The sequence below is a fragment of the Bos taurus genome, chromosome 2 (genome assembly GCF_002263795.3).
Source record: "Bos taurus isolate L1 Dominette 01449 registration number 42190680 breed Hereford chromosome 2, ARS-UCD2.0, whole genome shotgun sequence".
In the NCBI taxonomy this organism is placed as follows: domain Eukaryota; kingdom Metazoa; phylum Chordata; class Mammalia; order Artiodactyla; family Bovidae; genus Bos; species Bos taurus.
The window spans coordinates 131,483,010-131,510,175 of NC_037329.1; the positions used below are offsets into that span (position 1 = coordinate 131,483,010).

Below are 27,166 nucleotides of genomic sequence, written 5' to 3' on the forward strand. Positions count from 1 at the left end.
TCGCCGATCTTTCCCGAGGAAGCGAGTCAGCCCCAGAGAGCTCCCGAACGGCAGCCGAAGACGCCCCCGAGCGTTTCCGAAGAATCCCGATCGCTCCCAGTCTCCGGAAAGAGCCGAAGGGGCTTCCCTCCCTCGGCCTCCCGAGCCACTCCGAAAAGGCCCGAAGTTTTCCGAGCGGCCGTCCTGCCGGACTGCTGGAGGCGGCCGCAGCGCCATGTTGGATGCTCTGCTCGTTGAGGGAAGAAAATCCGCCGGCATCGCCTGAGCCCCGCTACCGAGAAGGGCGCCGCTTCCCCCGGGGAGGGGGATAAAGACCCCCCGCCGCCGGCCCATGAGGATATTGCCGTGAAAGGTCCGGTCTCTCCGCCTCCTGCCCCCGCCGGGTCCGGCCCCCCCCCTGGGGTCGCGTTGTCACGGAGACCGGCAGCCGGTGGTGCTGGCCCGCGGGGCGGCTGCTGCTGCCGGCGGCGGCGGCGGCGGCGGCGGCGGCGGCGGCGGCGGCGGGCGTGTGTGACCGGCCCGGGCCCCCTCCTCCTCCTCCTCCCAGCCTCCCCCCGGCCCCCTGCTCCCGCCGCCTCCCCGGGTCTGCCCCCATCCCGCCCCCCCGCTGCCCCCGGCCCCTGCACCCCGGCGCGCCCGGTCCCGCTCTGGGGGGGTTGGTGGCTTCGCTTTGCCATGAGTTTACCGCAGAAACCGGCTCTGAAATCAGGCTCAGCGGCTGCAGCAGGAACCGGACCCGGCACCGGAGCAGCGGCGGCGGCGGCGGCGGCGGCGGCAGCAGCGGTACCGCCTCCTCACCCGGCGGCGGCGGCGGCGGCGGCAGCGGCGGCGGCGGCGGCAGCAGCAGCGGCGGCCCCTCCTCACCCGAACATCAGGGCCCTCCAGACCCAGGCGCCCCAACAGTATCCTTTTCACCTTCCTGCCAGCCCTTCGGCTCGCTTCGCCGTGGACCAGGGTTGGGGGTGTCGGGGACTGTGGCCCCTCCGGGGACTCTCCTGCCCGCAGCAGCTGCTGCCCAGCCGCGGGCAGGGACGCTTCTCCTCCAGCCCACGCACCCGGCCTGGCGCCGGAGCTTTTGGGGGTGCCCTGGCAGCAGCACTGCTGGGGGTGGGGAACCCCCCTCCCCCCCCTCTCCGACCCTTGGCACTACTGTGCAGACTAGCTCCATCGGCCTTGCTTCTGCAGCCCTTCCCTTTTGGAGCCGGGGCGGGGTGGGAGACACCGTTTCCCCCCTCTCGCTTCTTCTCCCCGCCCAAACCCGCCCCCCGCCCCCCTTTTTATTAGGCCGAATTTGCTGGTGCCTGTGACCAGCCCCGCAGGGAAGGCTTTTTCTCTGATTGTTGTAAGGACGACACCCTCCTTCTTATCTCCCTTCAGCTCCCCCTGCAGCGGGGCATGGTGGGCTTCCTTGATTGTCGTGGTTAATACATAATAAACTTTATTGGTAAATTTCCCGTGTGAAACTAAACTTAGCTCGTTCCAAAGGTAAGTTGGATTTTCAGTCTACGGTGAAATTTTGCAGAAAGCACTCCCTCTGGCTAGTGTTTTTTTTTTTTTTAGCGATTGGGAGAGTTGTGATGTGGTTTGTGGTGGAACGCGATCTAAGGAGGAAATGTAACGCCGGACGCTTCCCTGTCTTTGACCTTTTTAAAGGAAGAGGAAGTTAACTGACATTACCCATCACCCCCAAAAGTCTCACTTCTTGGAAGACTGGTGTTAAATGCTGAATATTTTTAAAGGGCTTGAATTTACTCTTCCTAGGCCTGATATCTGGAGGGTACCGTGGCTCCTGGCTGGAAAGTCTAGTGTTGAATGTGTCTAATTTCATGTTATTTGCTCGACTGTAGAGTTTTTGGACAGCTTTGATTGAAAAGACTTGGTGACGAGGTATTTTAGTTAAAAAGCAGCGGGTGAAGGTAAAACGTTGAATTCATGAATTCCACGGAGAATTAGAAAGGCATTATTACCTACCTGAGTAACATTTCATCATACACCCCTCCCCCCAATCCGTTGTATTTATGTAAATCAATAAATAATTATTGGATGTTTAGATGTGTTGTGTTTTTGTATTTGTGTCATCGTGCGTTTGACTTTTAGAGAGAGTAGGGTGTTGGAGCAAGTGAAACTAACTGCTGTGAGGTCCACAGGTTATTTCACAGTCTGTAGTTTGATTCTTGTCTGTATCCATTACTTTGAGAAGGGAAAGTTATCTCCCCTTGTGGAGTCATCTCAGGCCATAGTTTTGGTTTCTGTCAAGTGCCATTTTCTCTGTGCTTTGAATATTGTTAGTCTACATTTTTTCAATCCAAGCAGTGTGGCGCAGGGTAAGATAAATTCCATTCCAGTGTGATGTGTGTACTGATTTCATAATGTTTAACTGCATGATTCTGTTCAATTAAGAATTGCTCACTGAAGAGACTGGTTAGTGATGCCTTACTGTTTGTTGCCCATGAAAAACCTGGTTAGTTTTGATCAGTGTCCCTAGTTGCTTTACTTTGGGGTGGAAGACTGGCTGATAGTCCTACTTCAAGGTAGAATTCAGTATTGGATCTCTTAAAGGTATCTTCACTTAATGCTTTGTGAGTTTAAATTCCTTTTTAATTTCAGGGTTTTTTGGTCTTGATTGCCCATACTTGGTTAGCGCTTTTAAAGTTTCTGTACTGTGCCACCAAGTAAATTATTCTTTACCTCCATCTTGGAGCTGTTTTGGAAATTAAACACATGAAAGGAGGTCTGTAGTTGTATGTTCTTGACTACAAAGTGATGAGGACCAAGGTGCTGAATATGACAGTGCTCGGTGAGTTTAGTGGTATTATTTGGACACTAAGCGTTTCGAGTGTGCTTTTTCAATTGCATTTCACAAAGGAAGGACCTGTAAAAGCTGTGAGTTGGTTGCAATATAAGAGCAGCTAGTAATACTGCAATAGTTGTTAAAGGGGATAGATCCAAGATGTAATTTCCAATGGAAATCATTTTTATACTTAAATGTAGTAATATAGATTACTTGGTTTTATGTGGCTTTTTTTTTTTTTACTTTGCCTCATATCAGTGAAGGAAGAATAAGTTTTCTTCTTAATGTATTTCACAGTTCTGTTATCTTTTATTTGCCTTACACGTTGAAAGGTTACAATTGCTAAATCTGAAAGCTTGTAAGTAAATGAAGTATAGATTACAGATTTCATTAGAATGTGCCAGTGGTGAAACATTATCTGTGGTAATGGGGAATTGGTTAAAAATGGATTGAAATATAGTTAATTTTGCTTTTCTACACTGAGGGAGTGTGGGGATTTGTATCTGTTTGATAAAAGTGATTATCATATAAATTGATACACATAGAAACATTGAGACTGGAGTGCAAAGTTGGAGGTGCCCTTTCTATGGCTTGATTAACTCTCCAGTTCCTCAGAATGTACGGGTGCAGTTGTGTTTGAATTGAATTAATGAGTTTAGTTAGCATTTTAAATCTGTAAAAATATGAGGAGACTCATGTAACAAGATGTCTGTCCTTCATTTGTACGTAGTGTTCAAGTGGCAAATCAGAAATGCTAATTGGAGTTTTACCTGCTTAAGTAGTCATCGGTAAGGCGCAGCAGGCTCCTAAGGCCCTGTCAGATAGAGGCCCTTGACTGCCAAGAGGCACGGGATAGGAGCTGTCCCAGGATGGATGGGCCATGGTGGAGGGTGGGTGGGGACGATGAGGATGAAAGAAGATAAACCCTGATATAGAAAGTGCTAATGGCAAGGGAGAAATATGCTTAAGAGTTTCTATAACGTAATCCAGTGTGAATAGTTTATGAAATTGGCACTTGGGGATCCTTGCCTTGAGATTTGCTCACCTCACCTTCCCAGTGGGAGGTTCCAGAAGGCTGTACTGAGAATCTCCATGCTGATTCTTAACCTTTTCTGGGTAACAAACAACTTTAACATTTTGATAAAACCTTGTAGACCTTCTCCAGAGAAAATTGTACATGCATAGAAAATCTTGCTAACATTTTTCAGGGAGTTCTTGGGTCTCCATTAAAAGCCTAGTTCTTCAGATGGAAATTGCTCACCCTTGAGATAATTGAAGATAAATGAGTTTGAATTCAGGTGCTCAAGTAGTTCTGACTTAAACAGAACAATTTTGCAGTCTGTTGTGAATACTCAGTGTTCTATTTATATGGAAAGGCTTCAGGATGTAATTTCTCTCAGGGCTGCTGACACTTCTGGGGAGTCTAGTTACTGTTTAGGGGGAGTTGGTTTGGTTAAGAAAATAAGAGCAGTAGGTTCTTTTTTTTTTTTTTAGAGCAGTAGGTTCTTTAAAGAAACTTAATTTGGTAAAGGCCTGTGACCCCCAAATGACTTGTGTCCTCAGCTCTTTTGTCTTAGATATGACATACATTAAAAGCAAATATTCTCTTTATTTTCGGTACTGTAGTTTTCCCTTTTTTGCATTCTGTGTTGATTTTGTTTTATAGGCTGAAACCAGTAACATCTGCTTTCTTTTTTGCCTCTGTCAAAGCTAAATTTGAGTGATACAATGATGTTTATTTATTGAGTGCTTACTGTTCTAGGAGCTGCACATATATGATTTTATTTAATTTGCACAAGAACTCTAATAGTCTCTGTTTTACTGATGAGGAAACCGAAGTTCAGAGAATTTAAGTAACGTTCTCAAGGTCATCTGTCTATTAGGTAGTGAACTGTGGTTCAGACTGTTGTCCTAAGGCTTACGGATGTCCTTTCTGTCTGCTGGGCTACTTCTTATCAAGTGTGCATGTGGGGTGATGGAAGTGAGGATGCTCTCCCATATTTTATAGCCAGAGGAAGTCTGTGTAAAGGATCTCTGGAGTAATCTAAAGTGCGGTGATGCTGTACCATGTTTTAATTAGCTCATAGCTACATACTGCTAGACAGGTAGGTTATCTTTACCTCATTGAGCCTTAAAGCAGAGGAATAGGCCTGCTGCATTTGATTCAGTGCGTGTTTCTGCTTGTTCACATGTTACCAAGGGATCTCTCAAAATACCTGTATAACTAGCAACTAGAACTGTGTAGCTTATGCAATGGCCAGTAGTCTATTTACTCTTAAGCCCCACCATCAACAAAGATGGATATGTGCTTTGAGACACAGATCTCCGTCCTCTTCTCGGGAGGGAGATAAAGACAGAGATAAAGAAGAAACAAAGTTAGATGGCTGATTTGCATCAGCTCTTGCCTCTGCTGCTGCTACGCCCGTACTAGGCTCATTGGTATTTTCCGTCAAACTAGGAGAACTTAAATTACCTAAGGACCAATAAGTTGCTTTTTCACATTGGGGTTTCTGATAAGATTTTTACAGAAAGATCTGCTAAAAAATGTTTTTGAAAACCATGTTTTAAATCAGAATAGGGTTGCCACCTTTTAAGCTGTTTATATTGGTGCTTTAAGTGGCAAGTTTAAAAATTGTTCATCCAGCACCTACTGTGTGCCCACTTAGTGCTAGGTCTCAAGTTGAAGTCTTTGGCCTCAAAGAACTTGGTCCAGACAGGTAAACCAGCAGAATACCATGAGGCAAGTACAATTACTCTGCTGTAGGAGCCTAGCCTGGGGGGAAGGAGGAATTAGGGCTTCATACAAGAAATCCTGAGCTAAATTAGAAGGCTGAGTAAGAATTACCCAAGGTTTAGAGAGCTTTCTCCTCTGCCAGCTAACTTATCCCAATTCCTTTGCTGTTGCTGCTGCATAGAATGTTAGTACTAAATGGATTTCAGGCATGTTTCAGGTTTTTAGCAGTGGCAGAAAAGCTAGAAAGACATACCAGAGAACATGGCAGTCAAAACACAGTTGCTATAGATTGAAAATATCTTCTGCGTCATAATATGAGAATATGAGAAGATACATTCATGTTACATATATCGGATCCTGATTTCTGTGGTTGGTTCTTTCCTAGTCTCCTTCCCAGTCATCCTATAATAATATCCCCTGCCCTTCTGATACTAGACTGGCTTGGAAGCCGTACCTGCTGGTCTCAAAATATAAGTAGATTTCACTTGGTGTATTGAGATGGTCAGCTGTTAGGGAGTTTAAAAAAAAAAATCAGGATTTGAGTTTGGCTTTTCCATTTTAATGTGATATCTTGGACTGGTCGTGTAACTGCTTTGGGCATCAGTTTCCCTTTCTCTAAAATGAAGAGGTTAGATGAGTTTACTAAGTGATCCTCTTGAATTGTGGTGGCTTTTAATTCTGAAGATTATGGTTTGAGGATCTGTTTTGTTCTTGCAAGTAGATGGGAAGGATTTATAGGGACCTATTAATGGTTTCTTAGTCTGTTTGATGGTCAGTGACACGTTTCTGTGGCGACTTAACTGATACTAGAGGCATTCTAACATGGACCACAGGGAAGGCAGCTTGCTCATAGAATAAGCCTCTGGTTTTTGTCTTGTTAATGTTAGATTTAGCCAAACAGATTGAAATACTTCTGTGACTTTAGTAGTGAAGACTTTATTGTCTGTGGTGGGATGACTTGAGGCTATAAATAAGGTTGTCATGTCTGATGCTGGCTTGCTCTGGGGGATGACCCAGCTAGTTCATTATGAGGTATGAGGGAGAAAGTAAGTACTGAAATAAACGCCTGTGGTGAGGAACAATCTCTATTTTTACTTTAGGAATGATGCTTTGAGTTAATATAATAGGAAATGAAGTATTTCCTGATTATTAGGCAGGCGCCTGACTTCAGGCAGTGAATAAACTGCAGCTGGAATTTACATGGATGAAATATTGCAGGATCCTGAGATACTTCTGAATTCTCAGTTGGTTCCTAGTTCTTTGGCTTGCTGCCAGTCAGAAGGAGTTTTTCACTTTCCTATACCCTTAGCTGAAATTTGAGATGGTTTGAGCTATGTACAGAAATTTGTCAGTTTTTATAATCTTTATTAACTAGTAGTTGTTCTGTACTTTTTTGAGCCCTGTGTGGGTGTTCCCTGACTCTTCTGAGACATTAAGTTTTATCTACAGAGAATTTAAACTCCTTAAAGGCAGAGATTTTTGTTGTTTTTGTTCACTCTGTTGAGTTGCCAGCACCTATAACAGTGCTTGGCAGGTAGTCGGAAGTCTGTAAATGTTTGTTGAATGAAATGTTAAGTTAGAGTCTAGGAATCAGTTTAAGGTAAGTTTTGAGATAATATAGATGACATCACAACAATTCTGGTACTCAAAGCTACCCTGAAATTGTTTGCACTGATGTGTAATGGAATTGAAAATAGTTCATAATTTCCTTTGAGATGGCATAAGCATTGACCCAGTTTGCAAAGCCGTCTAAAGTGGCTGGATTGCATTTGAAGTATAGATACTGAGAATTAGAGTTTATATAAAGGCCAAGGAGAAAAAAATAGTCAAACGTTACTGTTACATTTTTTGTTTTATACTTTTAATAATAATACATCAATTCAGAAAGGTTAAAAAATATAGAAAAGTAAAAGTCAACCATAATCTTAGTGTATAAAGATGCCCACTGTGTAACATTTTGGTATATTTTTTGTCCTTTTTTCTATGGACTTTAATGGACTTAAAATGTGCCCTTTTTTGTAACATAACTTAGGGTCAAATTACATAGTTTTGTATCTTGCTTATTTTGTTGCTTAACTATCTGTCAACAGAAACTACTTTTTGAATAGTTTTATTCTTCATCAATTTGAAATGAACCATTTTCGTTGGTTTGGAAAGGTTTTCTTGAGAATATTGTTTCACCTTTGGCTTGTAGCTCAGAAGTTATGACTGCCCATTAGAGGAGGGCTGAAACCTTTATCAATAAGTCAGACATTTTTGAGTTATTGTGTGTATAATATTTTGCATTATTTATAACATTAAATATATTGATATAACTTCATACGGGCTTCCCTGGTGGCTCAGAGGTAAAGAATATTCCTGCCAATGCAGAAGACATGGGTTTGATCCCTGGGTTGAGAAGATCCCCTGGAGTAGGAAATAGCAGCCCACTCCAGTATTCTTGTCTGGGAAATCCCATAGACAGAGGAGCCTGATGGGTATAGTCCATGGGGTCACAAAAGATTCTGACACGACTTAGTGACTAAACAACATAACTTCACAGATTTCCCCGCCTACAGTTATTTGCGTTTAAAAAGTTATTCCTTTGAATCCATCTTCATCCATATATTTAAACATACTTTAAAAAGTTGTGAACAGGTGTTATTTTCTAGTTAGGAATTGTATACATGTGTATATGTATACCTGATTTTCAGAAAATGTTGATATTTATATGGAGTGATTGGAGGGAGGGTAAGACCATGTGAGCTCTCACGGAGGGCTCAGAAAATAAGATCGAAGCATCGGAACAACGAGAATTTTGGAATGACAAGGTGGGAACAACACTCCATCACAGTAGAAATAAGTACAGCCAGTTTTGAGCCAGTACAGTATTTTTTACATTGAGAATGGAAAAGACTGAAACTTGTAGATAGGATGGAGGAATGTTAAGAAAGAAAGGGTGAGTGAGATGACTCCCAACTCTTTCTTGGCCCTAGAAAATAGCATATAAGACATAGAATTTGAACTGTAAGGTGAATTTTTAAAAAATTAAAAAGTTTAAGATTACAGTCAGGGTTTGGTTGGGCAGAGAGGAAAGGATTGTGGTGAGTGGGTCACCCGCATGAACAAAGATTTTGGCTTGGAATACGCATGGTGTATGCTGGATTATTGCTTCCCTGGTGGTTCGAGTGGTAAAGAATCTGCCTGCCAATGCAGGAGATGTGGGTTTGATTCCTGAGTCAGGAATATCCCCTGGAGAAGGAAATGGCAACCCACTCCCATGTTCTTCCATGGGAAATCACATGGATAGAGGAGCCTGGTGGGCCACAGTCTGTGGGGTCACAAAAGAGTCAGACATAGCAATAACATGCTGTATTGTTAGCGTCTTGATCAGTATGCTTGGAGTGGAGGATTCTTGTGGATGGGTCCAGATTCTAGAGGACTTTGCATGAATAAAAGAAAAGGTTAGACTTCGTTTGTATAAAGCATTGCTTTTTTTGGTGGTGGAGGGGCACAGTGTTGTTGAGATATAATTTGCCTATACCATACAAGCCACCCATTTAGAGCGGACAGTTCAGTGGTTTTTAATTTATTCACATCATTCTACAACCATCACTGCAATAAATTTTAGAATCTTTTCATTACTCTCCAAAGAATTCATTAAAATTTCCAGTACCCCGCCCCGCCCCCCTGCCAACCATAGGCAAGTACTATTAGCCTACAGAAATTTGTATAATGGAATAATATAATAAGTGGTCTTTTGTGAGTGATTTCTCTCTGCGTAATTTTTTCATGGTTCGACTATGTTCAAGCATGTTTTAGAACCTTTTTTAAAATTGTTGGAGAATATTCCCGCCATCATGTTTTCTCCCTCTGTTGATGGACATTTGGGTGGTTGAAGCATTTACTGTTGTATATAATTATGAGTGTTTTTGTGTGGATGCATGTTTTGATTTTTCTTGAGTAGACACCTAAGACTACAGTTGTTGGGTTTTATGAGGTAGCTCCATGTTTAACATCTTGAGGAACTGCCAAACTTTTCTAGAGTGACTAGCATTTTATATTCCTACCAGCAAAATATGAAGATTCCAGTACTTGTCATGTTATGTCTTTTTGATTATAGGTTCTAGTGGGTATAACGTAGTATTTCATTGTGGTTTTGATTTGCTTTTCCTTGATGACTAATGATATTGTGCATATTTTTTGTGGACTTATTGCACATTTGTCTTTGGAGAAATGTCTGTTCAAATCCTGTGCCCACTTTTTAACTTAGTTGTCTTTTTATGATTGAGTTGTAAGAGTTCTTTATATAGTCCGGATACAAGTCCCTTTTCAGATACAACATTTACAATGATGTTTTTCCCCCTTCAGTGGGTCGGTCACCTTGTTTCACTTTTACTTTCTTGATCGTATCCTTTGAAGCCCCAGAGCTCTTAATTCTGGTGAAGCCCAATTTACCTGTTTCTCTCTCGTCACCTGCGCTTTTGTGTTGTGTCTGAGGAGGCTTTGCCCAGTTCAGGGTCATGAAGATTTACATCTTTGTTTCCTTCTAAGTTTATAATTTTAGTTTCTATACTTAGGTCTCTGATCCATTCTGAATTCGTATGTATGATGTTAAGTAAGGGTCTAAGTTTATTCTGCATTTGTATATCCAGTTGTTTCAGTACTATTTGTTTAAAAGACTATTTTGTCCTCATTGAATTGTCTTGGCACCCTGTCAAAAACCAGCTGCAATTCTTTTTTATTTATTGGAAAACTGATGATGAAAACAGTAGTTTTGAAGATTTATTTGGTTGAGGTGTGCAAGTTGAAATAAGAAGGAACAGAAAAGATTAGGAGAGAAGGAATGGCATCACAGAACTACTTGAAAAGCTTTCGTAATCCATTAAATGTTTGAGATTTAGTGAGATGTGCTCATTTTTTATGGCTTATTGAGTAAACAGACTTTGACCATTTCTACCTTTTGTATAATGCCTGAAACTATTCAAAAGGAGATTTTGCCTCCTTCTGTTATTAAGGTAAATTCGTATTAGGCAGTGATAAGTTTGTAAGAAAGTATGGGCATTTGACTACTTTGCTGCCTTGTCAAGAATTGAAATTATTAGTTAAAAATTCTTGGGTTATTGTATTTCACATAGAATGTTCTACCTAATGTGTTTATGTAATTTTCAAGTTAAATTTGATGATTTATTTATATCCTCAGGCTATCCTAATGTATATATTATTGTAAGGAAACAAAATAGAGAAATAACAGCTATCCTCTGTCTAGTAGGATTTTGTTTTTTTTAACTGTTTAGGAAAAGACCACATTAAAGAAGAAACTCTATAACCTTTCAGGTCTGATGAAAACAGGGTTTATTTGCTTTGGATGAAGATTTTTCACACAGTTTCTTTAGTGACTTGAAATACTACGGTGTGGGAATGGGGTTGTTGATTTTTAAAGATTGTATTTATTTCCCTTGTGACTCAGCTGGTAAAGAATCTGCCTGCAATGCAGGAGACCTGGGTTCAGTCCCTGGGTTGGGAAGATCCCCTGGAGAAGGGAGAGGCTACCCACTCCAGTATTCTGGCCTGGAGAATTCCATGGACTATACAGTCCATGGGGTCTCAAAGAGCTGGACACAACTGAGCAACTTTCACTTTCACTTAGCTTAGCTCTTACTAAATATGCAAAGGAAGTAGGTCTTAATTACCCTATGTGGAATTTTGAGGACATCGATAGGCTAATATGTCATATTCAGCTGATAACTTCTAATATTATGTTGTTGATCTTTTGCGGAACTAATAGAATTTGGAACCAGTCCAACTTTCTGAGGTAACTGCTGTTCGACAAACAGACAGCAGAGTACTTGACCTTAGCTTATTACCCTATATGCTGTGCCTGGGTCAGTGTACTTGAATGTGGTACATTTTAGGCAAGGCAGTGAGAGCTGAACGCTGTTCTGGAAAGTCAGTGATTTCATTCTTGACCTTCTTTAAAAAATCATAATTAAAAAATCTAAGCATGTAAATATGCAGTAGCTTATTTTCACATTACATAAATCTCCTTTGGGGGTCTCCTGATCTAATTTTCTGGCCCCTCCCTCAGGGGCATTTGTTCAGGGGCTAAGGGAGATGAGGGTGACTTACCTAAGCATCTGGTTTATGCCAGCTCAAACTGACCTGATAGCTTTAATAACATGCACACTTGACCTACTGGTGGGGTAACCAAAGGTCCTTTTCCTCCTGTCATGGTTCTGGTTTGCATGGTAAATTATATGGTCATCCTACCCAGTAACGGGCTTCCCTTGTGGCTCAGCTGTTAAAGAATCTGCCTGCAATGCAGGAGACCTGGGTTTGATCCCTGAGTCGGGAAGATCCCCTGGAGAAGGGAAAGGCTACCCACTCCAGTATTCTGGCCTGGAGAATTCCATGGACTGTAAGAGTGCATGGGGTCACAAAGAGTTGGACACGACTAAGCGACTTGCACTCACTCACTTACCCAGTAACGATTATGTGGCTTAGAAAATTAAGTGTTTATGTTATTTCTAAGTATGTTGCTAAAATGCTTTGTGAGGCAGCAAAACCTTTTATATCGATTGGTGCAGTAGTTTGTATTTGATGTTACAGTTATTGTAGAGGTCATTGGCACCAGCATGTGAACTAAGTAGGAACAGAGTATCGTCAGCTCGCTAAATAAAAAGATCGACTTGACTTGACTAAATTTAGACTTGGAGAAAACCTGCCAAAATAGTAGGGTGTGTCCCCTTCTGTCTCTCACCTCCTTCCCCTATAGTTACCGTCCTCCCTAACCAGGTAAAATGGTCAAGAATAGGAAGTTAGCATTGATAAAGTGTTTTCAGCTAAGCTACAGACCTTAATAGAATTTTTACCAATTTTTCCACTATCCTTTTTCTGTTCCAGGATCGCACACTGCATTTAGTTACTATTTTTGCTTAGTTTCCTCTAGTCTGTAATTGTTTCTCTGTTTTTCTTATCTTTCATGACTGATGCCTTTGAAGGTTACTAATCAGATATTTTGTAGAATGTCTCTCAGTTTGGATTTATTTGATGTCTTCTCCTGATCAGAATGAGGTTATAATTTTGATAAGGATACCACAATGCACCCTTTCCTAGTATATCAAGAAGTTCACCTTGTCAATATGGAATGGTCAATATGAAATGGTTACTTGGTTAGATTGATCTTTCTGCTGTGGAGGTACAGTCTCACCTTTATAATAAGTATCTTGTGGAAGACTTAGCAAATGCTGGTTCTCTTCAGACTTTGGCCCACTAATCTTAGTAACTGGTGGATATTACATGCAACATTTATTAAGTTTGTGGATGCTTAATTGCGACTTTCTAATTCTCTCTTCCCTTCTACATGTATTAATTGTAATTCTGCTGTGAGGAGGAGCTCTCCTCCATGTATTATTATATATTCTATTATATATTTATATGATCACTGAGTCATGGATATGTATCATCATTATATGTTTTATTGCTCAGATTATTCCAACTTTGGCCATAAGGAGTTCATTCAGATTGGCGCCTGTGTTTTTCCACCCAGCTAGCAACCTTTTTTTTGGCTGTGCTGTGCATCTTGTGGTATCTTAGTTCTCCACCAGGAAATTGATCCCAGGCCCCTGCCAGCGAAAGTACAGAGTCCTGCCCACTGGACTGCCAGGGAATTCACCCGTCCCCCGCTCCCTTTTAAAAGCATTTCTTTACTTTCTGGCAGCACAAGATGTTTCAGGTTCATATTGTATTTTCCCTGCCTCAGTGCTGCAGTCAGCCGCTTCTCCAGGAAATCCTGAGTCTTCTTCCTGGAGAATGTTGTTGGTGACCAAGCTCTAGGCCTAGTTGTGTTCAGTGTTAGTAGCATGTCTTTAACCCACTCCAGTATTCTTGCCTGGAGAATCCCGGGGACGGGGGAGCCTGGTGGGCTGCCGTCAAGGGGTCACATAGAATCGGTCATGACTGAAGCGACTTAGCAGCAGCAGCAGCAGCAGCATGTCTTTGCTTCTAGGCCCTTTCAGCAGACAACATTAGGGAACATATGTACACTGACCCCCTCACATACACGTTATCTGTATTTCTGTGTTTATATGTACATTCGAGTCCACCTTAGTGCCACGTGGTTTGTTTTAACATTCCCCTTTCCCTTGTTTATTAAATATCTCTAGAGAAACCTGGCTCTCCATATCTATAATCTTCTCACTTCATTGTACACATAAAAGAGTTTAGGAATTCCTAACGCTTTTCTTCTACTTTTGGTTTTGATTGTTTGTTTTGAGTATGTGAAACATTACTCTGGTTCCAAGAGTCAGAATTATATTAAAAAAGAGAGATGAAAAATACAGAGAAGTATTACTCCTCCTATTTATGCTGCCCAGTGTCTGGTTTCCCCTTCTTCTTTTTTTTAAACTAATCTTCTGTCTCTCTTTTTCATTTATTTTTGACTGTATGGGGTCTTCGTGGCCTCGTCGGGCTCTCTGGTTGCGGTGGTTGAGGGCTGCCCTCCAGTTGTGGTGGGAGGGCTTCTCATCGCAGTGGCTTCTCTTGCTGCAGAGCACAGGCTCTAGGGCTCGAAGGCTTTCAGCGGTTGTGTCTTAGGGGCTCCAGCGCCTGAGTGGCTGTGGCACATGGGCTTAGTTGCTCCACGGCATGTGGAATCTTCCTGGACTAGGGGTCAAACCTGTGTCCCCTGCCTTGGCAGGAGGTATGTTAACCACTGGACCACCACGGAAGTCCTGTTTCCCCCTTCTTTTCCACCTATACTTGGAGGTAACCTATTTCTTAATTTCTAGTTTATCTTTGCTGTATTTCTTTTACACAAATGAGTAGATACCTGTGTATTTTCTTTTATCTCTTTTCTTACATGAAGATAGCCATGTTGTTATGGTAAATCCCATAATCTCCTTGAGTTCCAGTTTTCCCACCTGTAAAATGAGGAAAATCTTACCTCTCTCCTTTTCAAAGGGTTTTGATACTGATTGAAATAATGAACGATAAAATGCTTTCTAAACTTTATGATGGCCTTTATAAGGCAACAAGCAGTGTTAGTGGTTTCTGTTCAGGGAAAGGACTTGACTTATTTGACCTTGTAACACAGTATCAGAAGCTTTTGTTACTGTGAAACAGTTTGGGAATTAAAACAAAGTTTTTGTTATTCTAGTGTTTCAGTATTCATTATTTTTTACCAATTTTCAGTATGGCTTTAGGTCATCACAGTGTATCCTGTGTAATTATCTAGTTTTATATTTGAGCTTGACGAGCATCTGAATTCCCCAGCAGTCACGTTTTTAATTTATATTAAAACTTGGTCAGATTTTAAAAGTATTCCTTCTATTAGCAGAGTAGTTAAAAGAAGGAAATGTGTACAGCTTTTTGTTATTGTTCCTGTCTTGTTTCACTCCCAGAGATGTGAATTTGAATTTGAAGGGCTTTTTATGTTTACGTCCTATTGGGAACTGCAGGTCCAGTGTCTTTACTTCACATCTGACAATTTGATTTAGTCAGAAGATGTATGTATTTCACATTCTTTGAGTTTGCCTAAGAGTAAATTCTTTTGATGAGATTTGAAGTCAGAGATGTACTCTAGTTACCCCTGTAGAACTCATGGACAAACCACCTGCCTTGTTTTTTATTGTTAAATTTTGAATGCTAGGTCTGGTGAATTGTTTTACTTGAAGGAGCTTAACTGAAATAGAAATTTAGTCATTGAATGTTTCAGTTTATATGCACTTTTAAAATAACAATCCCCTTTCTTCACGTAACCATATATTCATCACAGAGTCTAGGTACAAAAAGTAAGTCTCCACATGCTTTTAGTGAAATTAAGGCTTTGGTCTATTCATAATAGTGCTGTGTATGAAAATGCCTGTCAGTGATAAGGACAGTTGTGAGAAGCTGCCAACTGGCAGGTGGCGGAATAGCCTTCACAAACGTACTGCTGGTCACTCTTCCTAGTTTTTCTCAGAGTATTTGGAGAGGCAAGTCATTTTTCTTTTGTATTCCAGAAACATGTTTGTGAAAGTAGCTTAGTTGCTGTTCAGCAGAAGGCTCCACTCAGTGGAAGAGGGCACCTGGTGATGGCAAGGTTAGGGTGGTCAGGGGAGAAGGAAAGAGCCAACGGGATCTGGAGAAGAGCCCGAGACATAGAATGGAGAAGGGAAGTATTGGTCACTGTTTTGATACCATAAATTAAGCTAACAGTCCCTGAAGCTTAGTAGGCACAACAATTATTATTAAGTGAACAAGGAGCAAGTTTTATTAAATAATAGTATGTGCTAGCTGGTGAAGGAGATATAAAACAAACCCGAGGTTTGTGCTCTCTGCCTCTTACATACTCTAGTCAGTTAAAAATTTAAGCTGCTTTCTGAATGGAGGCAAGGAGATGAGAGGCCTGAAGATGGCTGAGGACTAGAGGAATAGGAAGCAGGACTTGGGTAGGCAGAAGGGGAAGGACATTTTGGGAGGAATGGCAGAAGACAGTTGGAGGATGCATTTATAGCAGATAGGAAATGGTGTATGTTGTGTTTGGGGTAGTCAGAGAGCTGGTTGATTGAAATGGAAGACAGTGAATGTGCAGTGTAACAATCAATCTGTACTTTTATCTTGTAGCAGGTGGAGGTTTTTGGAAGACCATTAACATGTTTGGTCATTCAATTTAGTTCAGTTCAGTTGCTCAGTCGTGTCCGACTCTGCTACCCCATGAATCACAGCACACCACGCCTCCCTGTCCATCACCAACTCCCGGAGTTTACCCAAACTCATGTCCATCGAATCGGTGATGCCATCCAGCCATCTCATCCTCTCTCGTCTCTTTCTCCTCCTGCCCCCAATCCCTCCCAGCATCAGAGTCTTTTCCAATGAGTCAACTCTTCACATGAGGTGGCCAAAATATTGGAGTTTCAGCTTTAGCATCAATCCTTCCAATGAACACCCAGGACTGATCTCCTTTAGAATGGACTGGTTGGATCTCCTTGCAGTCCAAGGGACTCTCAAGAGTCTTCTCCAACACCACAGTTCAAAAGCATCAATTCTTCAGCACTCAGCCTTCTTTATAGTCCAACTCTCACATCCATACATGACTATTGGAAAAACCATAGCCTTGACTAGACAGACCTTTGTTGGCAAGGTAATGTCTCTGCTTTTGAATATGCTATCTAGGTTGGTCATAACTTTCCTTCCAAGGAGTAAGCATCTTTTAATTTCATGGCTGCAATCACCATCTGCAGTGATTTTGGAGCCCCCAAAAATAAAGTCTGACACTCTTTCCACTGTTTCCCATGAAGTGATGGCACCAGATGCCGTGATCTTAGTTTTCTGAATGCTGAGCTTTAAGGCAACTTTTTCACTCTCCTCTTTCACTTTCATCAAGAGGCTTTTTAGTTCTTCTTCACTTTCTGCCATAAGAGTGGTGTCGTCTGCATATCTGAGGTTATTGATATTTCTCCCGGCAATCTTGATTCCAGCTTGTGCTTCCTCCAGCCCAGCGTTTCTCATGATGTACTCTGCATAGAAATTCAACAAGCAGGGTGACAGTATACAGCCTTGACGTACTCCTTTTCCTATTTAGAACCAGTCTGTTGTTCCATGTCCAATTCTAACTGTTGCTTCCTGACCTGCATATAGGTTTCTCAAGAGGCAGGTCAGGTGGTCTGTTACAAGGTGAAGATTGTGCTGAATGGGTTGAGATGATCAAGAGGCATGGAGATTGTATGCTGGGTCCATTAAAGATTTTTCCAGGGTTTTTCTGCTGTACATCGAGTCTAGAGGGAACTGAAAAGGAAAGGATGATCATATCATTCTTTTTTTTTTTTCCAATAATAGAACTATTTTATTAAACATATGAACGTACTTATTTTGTACAACACGCATTTCTTTCTTTCCTCTGCCCCAGGAAGCCAGCGCTCTAGAGCCCCATGTTTATAAAAACACACTTTGGCAGCTACTATGACAAGGTGAAAAAAGTGCAATTCCGAAAGTGACAACACAACCAAAGTGGGGAACAGAAAAGGTGGAGGGGAGTGGGCCCAGCGCTGCTCATCTTCTCTCAAGAGGCAACAATTTAAGAATAGAAACTCTTGAGCAGTATTTAAGTAGTACTGCCCAGCTCTCAGTAGCATCTCTCTTTCAATTCCATTTATCTTGGTGTTGTAACTAACTAATCTGTTACTTCTTTAAGAAATTCTGCCCTGGTTTATATCCTTTTCAGTGGGCCATATCCCTTTGAGCTTCAAAAACACAGAAGTCGCTCAGTCGTGTCCGACTCTTTGCGACCCCATGGGTTGTAGCCCACCAGGCTCCTCGGTCCATGGGATTTTCCAGGCATGAATACTGGAGTGGGTTGCCCTTTCCTTCTCCTCATCCTTTTTTTTGTCTGCAGTTTTTTGCAAGCACTGAGGGAGGGGATCCCTTGACTTAAGAGGGTAGGGTGGGAGAGAGCTTGGGAGGAATGAGGGAAGAGGCTTACTGGAGAAAGGGATATTTCTAAACTTAAGCTGGAAGGATGAATGAGCCATATGAAGGATAATGGTAGGACAAGGAGTATTTCAGCCAGGAATCAGCACGTGGAGAGACTCAGGACAGTGATAAATGGCTTGTTTATCATTGCTGAGACAACAGTTGGGAGGGGAGAAGTGGATAATCAGAGGCTGGTGGTGGTGGTGGTCTAGTTGCTAAGTGGTGTCCAGCTCTTTGCAGCCCCGTGGACTGTAGCACGTTAGGCTTCTCTGTCTGGATTTCACCCAGGTGACCGCGAGGCGCCATCAGAGCTATAAGCTGGGGAATGATGTGGCCAGATTGTGTTTTAGAAGGGTCATTCTGGAAGGTTGTTAGGAGGGAGGACCTGATTATCTAAGTTTAGTAAACAGTTAAAATCCAAGGTTGATAATGTGAGTTACAATTTTTACTTGGGACTTTTAAGGTAGATTGTATATGCTTTTCCTAAGGGTGATTTTCAGTTTGTTTACTTTTTTTGTCTGCAGTTTTTCAGATTTATGAACTATATATAGATAGGTTTGTTCAAGAGGCTTGGAGCTAGGCAAATTTCCAGGGTTGTTCCCCAACCTGCACGTAAAGATCACTTGTACTTCATTTTAAAAAACACGTATAGTTATAGTTCTAATTTAAGTTTCACGCTTTGTTTACAGTTAGTGCATGGTTAGTAACAGGTTCATAGCAGATAGCTTGTCAGTTTATAGTTTAAAAGCCATATTGTCTTGGTACTTAAGTAAAGGCTTTTCTTTACTTAATAGTGAAAGTACCTGCTGGCTAGCTAACAGGGCATCTTTTGTCATAGATACATATGTACTGCATATATCTATATTTCCTTGTTAGTTCAGCTCGGAATTTGAAATATTAGGTTAATTTGACTGCCTTAGAAATGAAAAGGAAATTATTATGGTGTAATGCCTAGATGGGACTTCCCAGGTGGCTCAGTGGTAAAGAATCCACCTGCCAGTGCAGGAGAAACGGGACACGTGGGTTTGATTCCTGCGTCAGGAAGATCCGCTGAAGGAAGAAATGGCAACCCACTCCAGTATTTTGGTCACAAGCAGTTGGACATGGCTGAGCGACTGAGTGTGTGCACACACACGCACGTATGCACACAATGCCTGGATAAGCCATTGGATGTGAAACCAGAAAGCAGGAGTTGTTTCAGTCCAGTACTTTATTGGAAATCACAACTTTGAAAAATATACTTGGAAAGGATCTTTCTTACAACAGAAAGATTCTTAAAGATGAAACACCTTTGATTCTGAGAAGTGAAACTGAGTTGAACCAGAACTGGAGAAGGTAATTCCGTTGAGTTTCAGGTTATTTGGCTTCTCTGACTGTCAAAAAAGATTAGTAATTCATATTTTATCCACTTGTTTTCAGTTCCTTTGAATAAGCACTGAACAATGCTCTAGTTAACTATATTATGTGGTTTAAAAAAATCCTCTTATTTTTCTTATTGGAAGCACATTTTCTTATGTTTGAACATGTATCACAGTAGTAGTCTAATGGGTTATTGCAATCAGAGACACACTCCTAGTTGCAAGAATGGTTTTGGAATGCTCTTTTAGACACATTATTTTTGCTTTGAGAAAAGAGATTGTTCACTGTGCTTTAGGAGCTGGTAGCTAAGTCTGATGCTTCTTAGCCCTTAACTAAGAAAAATGGAGCTTGGACAATAGGTGGTTTTATAGGCCTGTGAGACCCAACAGCATGTTCAGCAGTGTAAACAATGGCAGCTGTCTTTTGCTGGCTTGTCTGTTGTTCGAAGTGCAATGAAACTGCTTCTCACAAATGGCTTCACCTGCTGACTCATCTTCCAACCCCTAAACAACCATAGGGTCCAGCATTATTTAATGCTGGGATTGAGAATAAAAAGAATCCAAGTCTTAGAATGTGAGGGTAGGAATGGATCATGGAAATCTTTTAACTCAGCCCCTTCTCAGATGGCCTCAACTATTAGAAAGAGCGGTCATGATGGCGGATGCCATATTTAGTAGTTATAAGAATTAGTAATACTGCTATTCAGAGTGCCATTAGGATCTTCTTGAATGATTGAGGACTCTTTTCTGTATAGAAATCCCTGAGATGTTTTTTAGCTTTTTAAAAAAAAAATAACACTTTATTCTGAAAGTGGCTGTAAGTCACTGGTACAGGGGCCGCACATGTTTAGTTCCTGCTGTATACAGTAGGAGGACTGCGGGGAGAAGTAAAATGAAAGATGGACATTGTGAAAATCTTCCAATCGAATTAGAAAATAGATATGAGAAAGGAGTGGGGAATATTTAGGAGTCAACTTACTAATGAGTGAATACTGACTGTGTGAAAGAAGCTTTTATAAATTTATGTGAGCTCTTAGAGCGGTGGATGCAAAAAAATCTGTTGTGGAAGTGAAAACTCCCCATATATTTTAATTTTAAAGATTGGAAACTATGTTCCAAGAAGCTGACTCAAAATTTCCCCAGAAAACAGTGAAATCCAATGACTTAAAATGGTGGTTCTCAGATTTTTTTTCTCCCCTGTACATTGTTAAATATTATTGAGGACATTTTTAAATATTTTTGAGGACCTCAGAGAGCTTTTCTTATGTGATATTTGTAATATTAGACAATAAAGAAAAATTAAAAATAACCACTTAAAAAAAAAGACAAATCCATTATAGGTTAACTTAGTTTGAAAAATGAAAAATAACCATTTTTCAAAAGAAAAATTAAAAGAGTAGCATTTTATATTTTTGCAAATCTCTTTATAGTGGAATAAAACATAACTATTATCTGCTTCTGCATTCATTCTGCTATACAGCGTTTTGTTTGAAGGAGCTTGGAAAGGAGTATTTTAATGTCTTTCTCAGATAATTGTGGATATTCTTTATTATTATAAGGAAACTTGACAGTGGTAGTTTCTTAAAGGTTAATTTCAGTTTGGAACCTGAAACCATGTCCATGAACTTTTGATGCACTTAATTGGTTTGTATTGTACTTTGAATGGATCTTCTACCCAAGCATGATTTTGTAACATCATGCATTGGTTGTCTGGAAGACAGTTCAGTTCAGTAAGTTATGCAGATTTTTCAAATGTTGATGTATTTCATTATACAGTATTTGGGAAGCTTTTGAGCTTACGGTGGTAGATACCAACTCAGCTGTGACTTGTGAAGCGTGGAAGGGTTATTGAAATTGCATTAGAAACCAGTCTTTGGGTTGTAGGGAAATGGATTTCATTTTCATGAAGAAGCTTCGTGTTGATGGCCCTGAAAATGAGGCATTTTATTATCCTTGTTCCTTTTCCTGGTGTTAGCAGGTTTGACTCATTCATTTAAGGAATACAGAACTGGAAATAGTTGCCCTTTTCAAATAGATTTGTTAACCTGGAGGAGTTTCTGTGATGGAATGTGCAGGTGTACTTCTGAGTGTTGCTGCTCTAGGTGTTTAGTTTCCTGTCAGTTAAAGATCTGGGAGTCTTTAGGATCTCTTCTAAGCCTTTTTATTTCCCCTCCTCAAACAGTGTCCATTTAGAGTCCTGGGTCCTGGATCAGTTCTTTTTTTTTTAAAGTTTTGTCTAATGCCACAACTAGAATTTCTTTGAAACCTTCATTTATTTTATTTATTTTTAGCTGTTGCTGGGTCCTTGTTGCTGCGTGGGCTTTCTCTGATTGCGGTGAGTGGGGCCTACCCTGGTTGCGGTGCGCGGGCTTGTCATTGCAGTGGCTTCTCTCGTTGCGGAGCGCAGGCTCTAGGGCGTGTGGGCTTCCGTAGTTGTGGCTCCCGGGCTCTAGAGCACAGGAGTTGCAGCACACGGGCTTTGTTGCTCCTTGGCATGTGGGATCTTCCCAGATCAGGGATCGAACCCGTGTCTTCACATTGACAAGTGGATGTTTTACCGCTGAGCCACCAGGGAAGCCCCTGGATCAGTTTTACCTCACAGAATTGCTTTTATTTCTTCCCAGGCTCTGCCACTGTCTTCCTTTAAATTTATTCTCTTTCACTAAATAGGTATCTAGGATGAGACAGAGACTAGAGTGAATCTATTTTCCAAGTGGGTGGGTGAGACAGCTTGACCTAGGATTTTGCTTCTTGTGCCCCTTGGTGATAAACAGAAATTGGGCTGCTGTTGTATTAAACTTTGTTAAGGTTCTAAGGAATTGCTTCAACATTATATCCAAGGATTGGATATAATGGATTGGATATAAAGGATTGGATAGGATAAAATCAGCCTAGGTTTTTTTGTTTTAATATCATCTGGCTTTTACAGTATTGTTCTTTGAAATCCAGTGTTCAAATAAAATTCTGATTGTTGTCATGTCATCATGTATAATAGCAAACCTTTTGAAACATTCTAAAGGCCTAGTAATAGCGTTCTGGGCAAATTCTGGGCTCAGTATGCATTGAAATTCCATGTAACCCTTAAAAATCTTGCGGAACACTTACTGAGATAACAGCATCCACATTTATTCTATGGAAGCCAGTTAAAAATAGCATGTGTGATCTAATTTTATCTTAAAAAATATATTGAAAAGGTTCTTGCTTATATAGTGGTATTCATAGGGCTATTTCTGGTTGCTGTTGAAATTGGTTGACTTTCATTTTATTTTCTCTGCTAAGTCATTTTTGTTTACATTAACCATGTATCACTTTTATAATCAGAAAAGTAAAGCAGTTTCTGTTTTGAAAAATGAAACTTAGCTAAAATGTGACTCCTTGCAAGTTCCTCAGTTCAGCAAAGACATCATATTAAGAGCATGAAGAGGATTTAAAATACATTTGTAAATTTTCAAGAGGCAATCAAGGGAGAGACGGAGCTTTTTTAAATTATTAAGTAAAAACTTGTGAATTATGTTCTTTAAGCCTTCTGATTTAAATTGATCTTTGCCATAATAGCAATACTTGTGCTGATCTTCCTAAATTTGTCTTCATGACACTAAGAGAAGTGATTTAAAGTGTTTTAAAAGAGACATCATTGGGGGAAAAAAGCCTTATTTTTAACCATGTGGCAGATTAGGGCAACGTTTTTTAATGATACTTCTTATTTATTATGGAGTTTCCTTTTTAGAGTCCTTAGCCATCTTGTCCTCACTGTCCTGGCTTTCATCTGGGGCTGCAGCAGGGCTGAGCCAAAAATGGCTGCTGCTGCAGCATGGCCAGGCAGGGCATAGGACTGGGCTGCGGTGGCTCCTGTGATGGAGCAGGAGAAGCCTGCTCGAGGTCGGGATTCTCTTAAAGCTTGTCGCCAAGAGAATTGGACTTTTTTCATGGAGGAGATAGCACATTGCAGATGCTGCTGTGGAGAGGGAATGCCACTGTGCATTGGGATTTGTCGCCTTAGCAGGGGAACCACCCATTCTCTGCAGGGGTGAGAAATCTTAGCATATGCTGTCGTTTTGCTGAGCAGGACTGGCCATTTTTAAAAAGCAACAAGGCTTACCTGTTGGTTTCAGTTGATGACTGAGAAGTGTCCAGAATGATGGTGATTTCTGGCTCGGTGGATAAATTTACTAAACGAGTAGCTTTTCCCTCAGAGACATAGTGGGGTGGCATAGAGTAGGGGATTAAAATGGTCTGTCCACATGTGACGTGCAGCTTGTGTGAGGAGCATTGTATCACGTCAGAAGTAAATCTCAAATGTTGGGTGAAAGATGTGCAGTGGTTTGAAGAAGTGAAGTTGCTGTGTGTGCTGCTCAGGCTGCTTCCTAGAGGGAATTTGCACTGCCATTGGGATGGGGCCTGTTTGTGCCTGAGGTCCTGTCCTTTCTGCCTGTGGCTGGAGGCGGACAAGGTGTAGGAACTCTAGAATAGGCTGCTTAGCAACCAGGAAGATACGCTGTATCCCCTATGTCTGGATGAGTAACACAAAACTTCATTCATTTTTCTTTTAATATGATGAAGAGAAAAGGCTTTAAAAAAAACCCAGAAAACTCTTGCAGAAAAGCCATTTATGATCGCTAAAATTCACAGGGAAAAAAAGAAAAATTGCTTGCAACATTACCACCCATGGATAAAAATTGTTAGCATTTTTACATATATTTCCTTGGAGGAATTTTTAAAATGTACGTATATATTTATACATGTGTTGGCATATATATATTTATGTGCATATATTCATGTTTGCATAGCTTCAAATCATACTGTGAACATTTATTTCACAGTATGAAATAGTACACTATTTTAATATATTGATATATTCCTGTCTCAATAAAGATTTTGAAAGAACTTCCTTAATGGTTTTATAAAATTTCTGTATATGGCTGTACCACATATACTTAAAACACATTCCTTATCACTGGATTATTCGGTTAACAATTTTGTCATTAAAAGAAATGCTGAGACAAATATCTCTGTGTGTAATGTTTTTCAATATTTTAGATATTTTTTTGATAAAATAAAACACTGGATCAGCAGGTGTGAACATTGCTGTATTTTTACCAGTATTAAATATTCTAATCTTTTAATTTTTGTAAATTTGATAGGTAAAAATTATATAGTTTTAATTTGCATTCTAGACTATTTTTTTTAAGATTTAGTTTTCTCCCATGCTTATTAACTTTTATTTATTGCTTTGAAAATTACCTGTTTATGGCCTAGTTTCATGTCTTGATTGAGATCTTAGTTTCAAAACTTAGATAATACGTGTCTGTTGTATAAAGAATACAAATTATATTGACTTAAACATCTGTATTATAAATTTAAAAATGTGAAAAACCTTCCATTTCCATTGTTAGAGGCTATCACAGTTGAGGATTCAGCCCTGTCTCTCCTTACTGATCTTTTTGTATGCATTTACAAATTGAAAGAGGAAGTGGAAAAGGGAGGAGAGTCAGGGAGAGGGAGAGAGGTGGAAGTTTTTAGAGGATGGACTCTGGAGCTGGACTCTGTGGTTTGCATCCTAACTGCTGGAAATGTGAAGTGAGACCTGGAGTCCTGTAGACAATAGTCCCAGCTCCTATGATTTAATGTCTGTGTACCTTGGGAAAGCAGTTTAACCTTTTTGTGCCCCAGTGTCCTCATGTATGGAGAAGGAAATGGCAGCCCACTCCACTGTTCTTGCCTGGAGAATCCCATGGATAGAGGAACTTGGTGGGCTACAGTTCATGAGGTTGTAGAGTTGGACACAGCTAGAGCGACACAGCACGCACATCCTCATGTGTAAATGCTAATTATAGACTCTAGTGCCTAAGATTGTTGTGAGGATTAAATAGTTGTGCATATAAAGTGCTTAACATGGTACCTAGCACCTAGTCACAAATAGCTATTATTATTTTTATATTATTGGTAGTTGTATGTTTAATAGGATTTCTCAGGTGGCACAGTGGTAAGAATTTGCCTACCAATGCAAGAGATGCGGGTTCGATCCCTGGGTTGGGAAGATTCCCTTGGAGTAGGAAATGGCAACCTACTCCAGTATTCTTACCTGGAAAATTCCATGGACCTAGGAGCCTGGCGGGCTACACTCCGTCAGGTAACAAAAAGTCTGACATGACTGAGTGACTGAGCATATATTGTTAAACAAGATTGTAAGTATGATTATACTTCACATGCTTCGTAATTGCTTTTTTATGTTTCATATAAATCTTTCCCATGTTGATACTTACAGATTGTTCTGTGCCTGCTCAGTCGCTTAGTCATGTTTGACTCTGCGACCCCGTGAGATTATCCTGGCAAGAATACTGGAATGAATTGCGATTTCCTACTCCAGGTTATCTTCCTGACACAGGGATTGAACCTGTGTCTCTTGCGTCTCCTGCATCGGCAGGCTGATGCTTTACCACTGGTGCCACCTGAGAAGCCCAAGGTTTTTAGGTATGTGTGTGTGTCAGAATCTGTAGTGGATATCCTTGTACATATGTGTGAGCATTTAACTTAGATTGAATCCTATAAATAGAATTGCTTAACTGGCGAGTATGTAAATAATAAACATTTGGCAATTACTTTTGTAATATCTGAGAACTTTTTTTGTTTTTGCTCCTTTTTTGGTGTGTGGCAGTTGTGTCTTATTTTATTATTGGAATGTTATCTTGAATCCTTTCATGGTTACTTGTTTTCTGTTGCCTGCACCATCTCTCTCCCTTCAAGATTGGTTCTGTTTATTCCTCTTGGTTCTTTACTTTCTTAATGTCTGGTGATTGTTAGTTTCCATTCATATTTATAAATGAAAGATGAAGTAGAATTTTATAGTTGGCAGATGGATTCACTGCAGTTGAGTAATAGTCCTCAAATGTTGTCTTTAAGTATTATGAGTGGGATCTGATGCCAAGGACATTTTCCTGTATTTGTGCATTTGTTTTCTCTTGGAATAATATTTTTAAAGAAACGTATTACTAATAAAAGTGGACTAATATTGCTTTTAAAAATTGCTAATTAATAGAAGCATATTACTAATAAAAATTCCACTAATAAAAGTGAAATTGGCAGAATAAACCTGTTAATCCATGCTGACAGATTTGCAGTGAGTCAGCATTTTATATATTTGCACACTGTGTTTTGGGAAGTTCCTTATGCACAGTATTTTTCAGATATATTGTAGTTATGATTTTGGACTCATATAATAGATACTGTGGAAGTGGAGATCCTAAAATTTCTAAAAATATCCATCTCTATAGGGAATTTGCTAGTTTTTTGGAGAATTCAGGTGTATTTTTACATTTTCATTATTGCATTTGTAGTGGTACTTTCTAGACTTTCTTGCTGAAATGAAAAACTCCTGTGACTTTATTTTTCTCATAGTGAAGTCCTCATCTAATAAACCATTTTAACATTTAACGATAAAATGACTTTAATGATTTGTATAACTGTTTAAACTTTATAATTATCTTTCATTTACTGTAGTTTCTAGCTTTTCAGAATTTCGTGCAATTGGCTAGGTTTTTATGTGTGCCTGTATGTAAACAAAATTAGTATGAGTACCAGATAACTGAATGGTTTCAGTAAGACCGTACCATTCAGACTTGAATATTTGTTTTCCTCAAGTGACATCACTGTGTATATTTATAATTTTGTTTCAAACGAATTAAATTTGATAAAATATGGGGTATAAAATACTGGATACTTTAAGAGATATTGGTGAGGAACACTTAAAAGAAAAAGCAAAACTTTGGAGTTGAACAGACCTAGGTAGGTTATGGTTCTGTGATTTACAATCATGTGATCTTTGGCAGTTCTGTTTGGCAGATCTTTGACACATCA

The 27,166-nt window shown here is 40.4% G+C and overlaps 1 protein-coding gene across 21 annotated transcripts in view; it reads left to right on the plus strand.

The window, feature by feature from the left end:
• The first annotated feature begins 206 nt into the window (after positions 1-206).
• EIF4G3 (eukaryotic translation initiation factor 4 gamma 3) overlaps positions 207-27,166 on the plus strand; it is a 354,574-nt gene continuing 327,614 nt past the window's right edge. For 19 of the 21 annotated variants that reach the window (XM_024982993.2, XM_015460874.3, XM_059880202.1 and 16 more), the window contains exon 1: positions 207-902. In XM_024982993.2, coding sequence (XP_024838761.2) covers positions 676-902 — 227 coding nt within the window. In that variant the 5' untranslated portion in view covers positions 207-675. The remainder of the gene's footprint in view (positions 903-27,166) is intronic. The other 2 variants (XM_059880222.1, XM_059880229.1) reach the window with 1 other exon arrangement.